The following is a 9,454-nucleotide window of genomic DNA, read 5'->3' as shown; positions in this document are numbered from 1 at the left end:
CAAAGTTGACCACAGTAGGATTTGAACTCAGAATGTAAAGAATTAATACTGTTATTCAAAGGATGACAGCAATCACAAGTTATCTTTTTTGTAGACAATCCTAATTCTATTTCTCGGTCCTAAATACTGGAATACAAGATGCACAAGTGTATGGGCAAGTGTTCATTTAAGCTTATGGCTCAATGGTTAGAGCATCGGGCTCACAATTATGAGTAATGAGTTTGGTTCCCAGACCAGGTCGTGTTTGTGTTCTTCATCAAGACACTTTATTCCATGTTCATCTGTAGAAATGAGTTTCAATATCACTGGTGCCAAGCTGTATCGGCCTTTGCTTTTCCCTTGGCATGGAGAGGGGAGATTGGTATGCATGGGTGACTGCTGGTCTTCCATAAAACAACCTTTCCCAGACTTGTGCCTCAGAGGGCCACTTTCTAGGTGCAATCCCATGATCATTCATGACCAAAGGGGGTCTTATGTTTGAACTAAGTACTTAGTCTTTTAAACACTTCAGCCAGACCTATAAGCCTTACTTTGTTCAATCAAGTGAATTTCTCATAGATATTTTCTTGAGTATTTCTTCTAGGTAGTGTTTGGAAGAAAGGTGAAAACACTGCCACCCTTCACAAAGTGCATACCTGTTAGATTTTGTTTGTCCTTAGATTAGATCCTGGTTTCACACAATTCTCCCAGCCAACCCCTCCTCACACTGAGAACTTCGCCAAAACTGCAAACTTGGTCTATAACAACAAAACTGGCTTCTACAGTACTACTGCAAATCCATCATCAGTCATGCCTGCACCTATGTTAATTGCAAATCCATCATCTTTCCAATTAACATAGGTGCAGGCTATGACTGTATGGTTAAGAAGTTTGCTTCCCAACCACTGAAAATTGGTTACAACTCCGCATTTGGTGCCAAAATTAGATGGCTGTGTAATAAGAAGCTTGCTTCCTAACCACATGGTTCCAGGTTGTCCCACTGCATGGCACCTTGGACAAGTCTTTTCTACAATAGCCTTGGGCTGATCAAAGCCGTATGAATAGATTTGGTAGACAGAAACTGAAAGAAGCTCATCATATGTATGCTTGTGTGTGTCTCCCCACCACCGTTTGACAACTGGTGTTTGGTGTGTTTTCGTACTTTAGAGGTTCAGCAAAAATGCTCGATAGAATAAGTATGAAACAAGCAAAAGATACACTTGATTTTATTTGCTTTTAAGAGCTTCATGTAAGCATAAGAACAGAATAAATCCACATTTCGCAATTTTTATATTAATCACCTGTGTAATTGCTCGTGGCAAAGGTTACATTATCTGACTAGTATATAGTGTACTCACATTGCATTTGTTTTCCTACGGTAAACAGGTCTGATACCCTTGAGCTACAAGTTGATAATGTGAAAGTCGCTCATTATAATCAAAGGTCAGTCAGTTCTCCTTAACCCTTAAACAGCGAACATAAATTAGTGATTTTAAAACTTTACATGGATACGGCCATCATGAAAGCAAAACAAATATTTTACGGCACTTTTTAATAACGAGATTGTAAATTTTATTGTGCGAGACAATTATAGCTTTTGTACTTATTTAAAGTGAAAATACGCATAAAAATTACTCTTAAAGAAAAGGAATTTTTTGCTTTGCTTGTATGTTACATTTGCTCATACTTTTTACCTCCGTTTAATGGTAAATGTGCAATGAACTGAAAATGCGTTGTTTTCTCTTCAGTAGTTTTTCTAATTAATCCCTTTATCTGTAACTCAGCTATTCTTCTACTCCTGGTAATCCTTGAGTTTATGTCCCCACTTTTACGTTTTCAGCAAGCAGCTACTTTTATTAGGTTAGGCAGCTGACTGGGCAAAACAAACGTGTGCATGTGCGTGCATGCATATATTTACATATGTACGTTACAAACAACAGAGCTGGCCATTCTAGTAAGTACTAACTGGAAATGGCCATCTCTTGTTATTTGTAAGACAAAAATGAAAAAAAAGTTTTCCCTGGCACCCACCAAAAAAATTTTACCATGAGGAACAGCTATTCCAAAATTTCACCAGCAAATGTTAAGTGTCTCAGCATCAGTGAGCTCCTTACGAAACATTGATATTTTTAAGCCAGTACCTTCCATTACTTTAACTACTAGAAATCCCAACTTTATTTTCCAGAAAGTTAGCAAAAGATGCAATTGTATTTATTTTCAAGACTTCCGCCAAAGAGAAAGACATAACTTGGCGATAGAATCTCTCTCTCTCTCTCTTTTTTTTTTTTTTTTCCGAAAACGAGGCTGTTATTATTTATAACACATTCATAGAAACACACGCATACATATACACGCGCACATATACATACATGATAGTGCGCCAATTTGATATGTAAAAAAAAAAAAAATAATAATAATCATAAGTGATTTCCAGCAATAATAGTAAATTTTTGCCTTACTAAAAACAATCTAAGTAGAAAGTGACAAAATGCCAGAAATTAAACTCCAACATATAGTATCATACAGCAGCCAGGACACAGTAAGTATTATATATATATATATATATAATGTATATACGTATACTACATGCATACATTTATCTATGAAGTAAATATACATGGGAATCTCTATTTTCGTTTACGTTCACTAATTGTGTCTTAAGGACCAGTTACGAGTTTATGAATGGAAATATGTGGAAATATCTTTTATCTAAGCAAATTGGATGTATATGTTTGAATTAAATCGTTTATTTATTTACTAAATGTCGAGATCCTAACTACTGTTGTTAAGATCGATGGCTAAATAACCGAAGCGGACCATTTTCATCATCCGTATATATAGCAACTAATGGCCATGTGCATTCGTTGCTGTCACTGACTTGGGATGTTTGTACGTGTGTGTGTGTATATATATATATATATATATATTTTTTTTTATAGGTATTTCTATGTTGTTTAATGGTAATTCGTTAAGGACCTTTTGACAGTGTTTAGCAATCTAGCTGACCATATACACTCTGATACTGCAGATTTATAGACATGCACGTACATGTTCTCTACCAATTAATATATCAATTTATTATGTATGTAGTGCGTGTATTTGTTATCCTTCCCGTGTTCCTATTAATAAGTTCTGGCGATATACCTTAAATACTAGAAGAAATTGTCAGGTAGCAGCTTCGGGCTGATGAATCACTCCGTTACGTATACATATATGTATATATATATATGTATGTAATTTTCTTATTAATTAGAATCCGTCGAAGAAGAAAGGATCTAGAGTTAAGGTAACAACAATAATAACTGCTACAAGTTGAATTTTAAAAGTCTTGGGTGTTTTTACTGTTGCACTTTCAGATTTTCTTGTAAAGTGCGTGTTTAGTGGATCTCTTTCCTTACCTCAAAATTCTAGCCTTTTCACGTTATCACTTAAAACTTATACTAACATAACCATGTTCACTAGTAATTATTTGTATAAATGTGAATTTATAATCAGAGTATAGGAATTGCAGGTTTGAAAGAAGTTGTCCATAAATATTCTCCTTTTCGCCGATTTTGGAAGAGTTGTGTACATCTGCAGCATAGCTACCCTCCGTAACAGTACACGGGTTTTTCTTTTTGTCTTAAATAATTATATTAATATTAGATACATTAAGTTTGCCCCTGGTAAAAGTTTTGAATGGAATGCTCCAGCAGTACTCCTCGTGTTGATATGTATGTATTCAATAGCAAAGATAATGAACTTATTGTATTCGGTGCTCCTGTGCACTACAACTCATCAGAAAAAGTAACCAGAAGTGCATGAAATGTACATAGAGTAATACACAGGAAGTGAACAGTCGTTAAAAAAATGGTGGGTGGGTACATCAGGTGTACTGTTGGTAAATTTCTGTGTGCAAGGAAGTTTTGAAGGATGTTTAGATTTTTCCAGTGCAGCCCTTTCTGCGAATGGCATTGTATATATTTTAGCAACAATATTATGTCGCACTGAGAGTTGTACCTTGATGACATTTTCAGGTATCTGCTGATGACCTGCATTATGTACTCCGCAAAAGAATGACATAATCGATACTTGGAGTTGCATTATGATCGCTTAAGAACTTCATGGTTTCATTCGGGATGTTTCGGTACCAAAAACACTACATGAAACATAAATGAAAAGTGTTGCCCGTCAAATCAAAGATCCTTCATTTGTTCATTAGATATTTCGTAGCTGTCTTCTGCTCTTGTATTGCAAAATCGTAACCTTTGAGGTGTGACATGATGTAACAGTCACGAACCTAAGAGAGACTACATTCCATGTTCTCCCTCAAGTTTATAGGAAACATAATCATGCATAACTTTTTTGTGATATTCGGAATGTTTCTCCTCCAAGTTTTTGCTGAAGTATACTCGACCTACACTTCTAGATTCATGTGTATGTGGGTGGAGGGTGTCATCAGGAAGTGAGTGTTTATTGAGTTGTTCACAACCAGCCTGCAGAATGTTATTTACTTCAATTTTGAACAGTTGATTGGTGTGCTTATTTTTGCTGCTGTTGTTTGGCAAGTGCTGTCTAAGTGATATACATCACTCAAAGACAACTGCCTGCACTGATCTTAACTCTTCCTCCTACTTTTCTTCTGTGGTAGAATTTGTCTATGTCACTAACTGTGGAAGTTTGCAGTGGATGTGAGGATCATGCAGGCTTTAATGTCTGTGGAGTGGATTTTCTCTACTGACCAGACTAGTTTCCGAAACGTTAATATCAGTACTAGTTCTGCAAATGCATTGTGAGATATTGTCTCGATGTAAGTGGAATGTTCTGACTTCTGTATCTTTTTAAGTCTGCTGTAATATCCTTTAGGTACTCGATCGTTGTTTACAGTATGTTTGTATCATATATTTTCAAAATACCTAGGTATTTGTAACACTCAGGGGAAGTAGAGAGACCATTGATGTATAGGTTTGGAATTTGAGGGAACAGTATTTCTGCATTCGGTTTTTCATTTCATTTCATTTCAAAGTTTCAGCTCAGAGCTGCGGCCATGCTGATGCACCACCGTGGTTTGTTAAATATAAACATTTCTTTTGACTAAATTTCATCCTTATATCAACAGAAATATGACAAATCTAGTTGTTTGCAGTGGCTTATGGTGGTGTTGTATTGAGTGTGCTGTCACACTCAATGCCACCAAATTTCAAGCAGGGGTGTAACAAAATTTTCCATTAAGATTTGTAATTAAATTAATGAATAAGGGTTATAATGAACTTGCCATTTTCGATGGATATGCAGTGCATACCTAGCACACCCAAAATATACGCCCCTGATTGTTTGTCAGCATTGTAAAATTTTGAGTATATATTATCCACAAAGAAATTATGGGTTATATTAGTGTCTCTTGCTGCTGACATAGCCAGTGGATTTTCATTAAGTGATGGTGGATTTAGAGCCAAAATAAATAGAAGCATGAAGAGAGTGTCCCCTTCAAATATTCCTTTTGAAATATTTATAGCAGCAGAGACAATCTTTCCAGTTTCATTTACAAGTGTGAGGATACTTAGAACAGGTTTTCATGGGCCTGTCAATGACAGCAGGTACTTTTGCCAAACTATTTTGACCTAAGTAGCCATGGATGGTGAATAGAATCAAACAACTTTCTATTACTACATCATACTGTTACAAGGTTTTCATTGTGTGTTCTTGGACAACACAGCTTTATTTACTAGTTCAGTGCATTTCCGCATTCCTTCCTTTGCATTTGCTTGCTCATTAGTGTCTGTATTATTGACTTTTACCACACAACTACGCCTGCACCTATAAGCGTACTAAAAATCCTTAATCCAAAGGGTAGTTATTGTGAAGGACATGTTACACTGGAAACAAATAAACAAGCATACTTCAATGAAGGTGTAATGTTGAGTGCATGAATGACAGTGCAAATGAGTTGAGAAAGATTGGAGTCAGAGAAATTTGATGTAGTATGCAAGAGAGAAAACTGTCCTGATATGACACGTGATGCATGTGGAGGACGCCAGTTGGGTGCAAAAGTAGCAAGCAATTCAAGTGGGAGGATCATGCAAAAGAAGAAGAGAGAAAACATGAGAAGAGGCTTTGAATAAGTGAACATGTATTGTGTACTTTTCTCTCTTTGAAAATTCAAACATGCACATACTGTCACAGTCTCTTTTAATGGTGCTTGTAAAACTTGGAATGACAGTCCTTGTAATATTTTGCTGTTGCTTAAGGTGGTCAGTTGGCAGAATCGTTAGCACGCTGAATGTAATGCTTAGCGGTATTTCGCCTGTCTTTACATTCTGTGTTCAAATTCCGCCATGGTCAACTTTGCCTTTCATCCTTTCAGGGTCGATAAATTAAGTACCAGTTGTGTGCTGGGGTCGATCCATTCGACTGGCCCCCTCCCCCAAAATTTCAGGCCTTCTGCCTAGAGTAGAAAAGAATTGTTAGCATGCCGAGCAAAATTCTTAGCAGCATTTCATCTGTCCTTACATTCTGAGTTCAAATTCCACCAGGATCAACATTGCCTTTAATCCTTTTCGGGGTAGATAAAATAAGTACCAGTTGACCCCCTGGAGGTTGATGTAATCGACTCAGCGGCTACCCCAAAATTGCAGGCCTTGTGCCAAAATTTGAAACTAATATTTTGTTGTTTAACCCACAAGTTGGCCTTGATTGAGGACCCATGATCAATACTTAATAGCCAATCCTTTTTGTTGTTATTTTCCAGAATCATCCGGCAGAGAATCTCCTCAAACCTGATGGTTTCCACAAATGGAAATCAGCAAGTGCTGGGGAAAAATCATTATCAGCCATATTACAGGTAATTTGTCTTTATCCTATCACCTGAAAATATTTTCTGCAACAATCTGTTCTTGTAGGATAGTGAGGTAGTTGTGCAGTGATGTTGGTGCTGTCACAGTCTCTTTTAATGGTGCTTCTAAAACTTGGAATGACAGTTCTTGTAATATTTTGTTGTTGATTAAGGCGATGTGATGGCAGAATTGTTACCACACTGGACAAAATACTTAGCAGCATTTAATCTGTCCTTACATTCTGAGTTCAGATTCCACTGGGGTTGACATTACCTTCCATCCTTTTGGGGCGGTCGATAAAATAAGTACCAGTTGAGAACTGGGGGTTGATGTATTTTGTTGTTGTTTAACCCACAAGTTTCCTGCTGAAATCATTCCGTCTTTTTTTTTTTTTTTTCATTCAGACTTAGTGTACCTGGGATTACATTATCCAATGTATCCTTCCTTTTTCAAAACAGAAATGTATTAGTTGGAAATGTGGCTACTATTTCTAGCAGGTCAAGAGACCATATAGATGCTCTTTATCTGCTTCACAGTTCGTTGTGTTGTTGTTTATGGTGGTAGAGGCGATGGAGATGTGATAGAGATGATAGTAAAATACAAAAGATTTCTTCCTTAGTTTAGATATTCATGGTAACACAATACCAGTAGATGTGGTCCATATATCAAACCTTTGCCACCAGGAGTGTCCTGAGCATCTATTTATTCTGACTGCAAAAATTGAACTTTGTCATCTTCTATTGAAAGGCATGAAACTTGTTCTGCTTTATCAATTCTGTAGATATAAGCAACAGTTTGTTCACAGAAGTTAATGTGTTACATGAAAACATTCCTATTCAGCACATTTACCTTTTTATCTCTTGAGCCTATTAGCCAATTGTAGAATTGAATAAATTTTTGAATAAGTAATAAATATTTGGTGTTAGACTATTTGCTCAAATTCCCTGCTGATTATTTTGTTGTGTAGTTGGAAAAACTGGAATATTAACTTGATTATTTTTTAAAATTCACTTCTTATATTTTGTCTCTCTTCAGTTTGAAAAAGCCTCAAAAATCCACTCAATTGATATCGGAAATGATGGCTCTGCTTTTGTTGAGGTTTTGGTGGGACGATCCTCATCTCACAATGACGATTTCAAGGTTTGTCTTAATGCAACTGTTATCTACTACTACTACTACTACTACTACTACTACTACTACTACTATGGTGGCAAGCTGGCAGAATCATTAGTAGACCTGACAGAATGGCATTTTGTCCATTTTTACATTCTGAATTCAAATTCTGCCAAGGTTGGCTTTGGCTTTTGTTTTTTTTGTTTTTTTGGAGTCAGTAAAATAAGTACCAGTTGAGCACAGGAGTTGATTTAATCAACCTAGCTCCTCCCGCAAACCTACTGGCCTTGTGCCACTATTAAAAGTGGTGTCATGGCAGAATTGTTAACATGTCAGAGAAATTGCTTTGTGACATTTCTTCTGGCTTTAGTTCAAATTCTGCTGAGGCTGACTTTGCCTTACATCCATTCGAGATCATTAAAATAAGTACCAGTCAAGTACAGGGATTAATGAGATTGACTAGCCCCCCCCCTCCCCTATAATCTCAGACCTTCTGCCTATAGCAAAAATGACTATTATATGTATGTATTTTTTCCTGTTTATCAGGTTATTCTTGTCACATCATCGTTTATGTCTCCAATGGAAAGCCGGAATAATAAAAATCGATACAGTGTACGCATGTTTGGTTCAGATAAGTTAAGCAAGCCTGCAACTGAAGAGAAGTGGGACCGAGTAAAGATAATATGTACTCAGCCATTTAACAAGGTTAGTTCTGTTCTGTTTTGCATTCTCTTTTTAATTTGATTAATATCTTTTGCTAAAATTGCTTTGTTTTTCTTTTTCTTTATTGTTTGTATAAAGATGGTGTATAAAAAAAAAGTGGGGATCAGGGGTCCTTCCCAAGTCATACTGACTCATAAGCACCGGTTTCCTGGTTTCCATGGTGCATATATTCCCCACCTGGACAGGACACTGGTCTGTCACAGGATTACTCATTTCTGCCAGCTGAGTAACCTGGAGCAATGTGAAATGAAGTGTGTGGCTCAAGAACACATATTGCCGGGTCCAGGAATTGAAACCACAATCTTCAATCTTACAATCATGAATCCAACACCCTAACCACTAAGCCACTACTAAAGAAGATGTGTAGTTGGTTAAAAATGGAATATAGTTTATTAAGGAAGAAATATAGTTGATTAACTAAAACCTAATTGTTACTTCAGTAATCGATTATAATCAATTAAAAGAAGTCTGATATATTAAGTTTAAAATTTTGGCACAAGGCCAGTCATTTCAAGGGAGGGGATATGTTGATTACATTAATCCCAGTGTTCAACTGGTACATATTTTATGTGTCTGTGTTTGTCCCCACAGCATCGCCTGACAACCGATGGTGGTGTGTTTATGTCCCCGTCACTTAGCGGTTCGGCAAAAGAGACCAATAGAATAAGTACTAGGCATCCAAAGAATAAGTCCTGGGGTCGATTTACTCGACTAAAGGCGGTGCTCCAGCATGGCCACAGTCAAATGACTGAAACAAGTAAAAGAGTAAAAGAGAGTAAAAAGTACATATATATGTATATATATTATTATATTATATATATATATAT

General features: G+C 36.5%; 1 protein-coding gene across 2 annotated transcripts in view; it reads left to right on the top strand.

Annotated features, from left to right (window-relative positions):
- The first annotated feature begins 2,284 nt into the window (after positions 1–2,284).
- The window catches only part of LOC106882291 (DNA repair protein XRCC1), a 43,424-nt gene continuing 36,254 nt past the window's right edge, over positions 2,285–9,454 (top strand). Inside the window, exons 1-4 of one of the 2 annotated variants that reach the window (XM_014932913.2) lie at positions 2,285–2,518; positions 6,707–6,799; positions 7,827–7,931; positions 8,451–8,609. In XM_014932913.2, coding sequence (XP_014788399.1) covers positions 2,468–2,518; positions 6,707–6,799; positions 7,827–7,931; positions 8,451–8,609 — 408 coding nt within the window. In that variant the 5' untranslated portion in view covers positions 2,285–2,467. The remainder of the gene's footprint in view (positions 2,519–6,706; positions 6,800–7,826; positions 7,932–8,450; positions 8,610–9,454) is intronic. The other variant, XM_014932911.2, reaches the window with a different exon arrangement.

The sequence above is a fragment of the Octopus bimaculoides genome, chromosome 20, assembly GCF_001194135.2.
Source record: "Octopus bimaculoides isolate UCB-OBI-ISO-001 chromosome 20, ASM119413v2, whole genome shotgun sequence".
NCBI lineage: Eukaryota > Metazoa > Mollusca > Cephalopoda > Octopoda > Octopodidae > Octopus > Octopus bimaculoides.
This window is presented reverse-complemented; position numbering and strand designations above follow the sequence as displayed.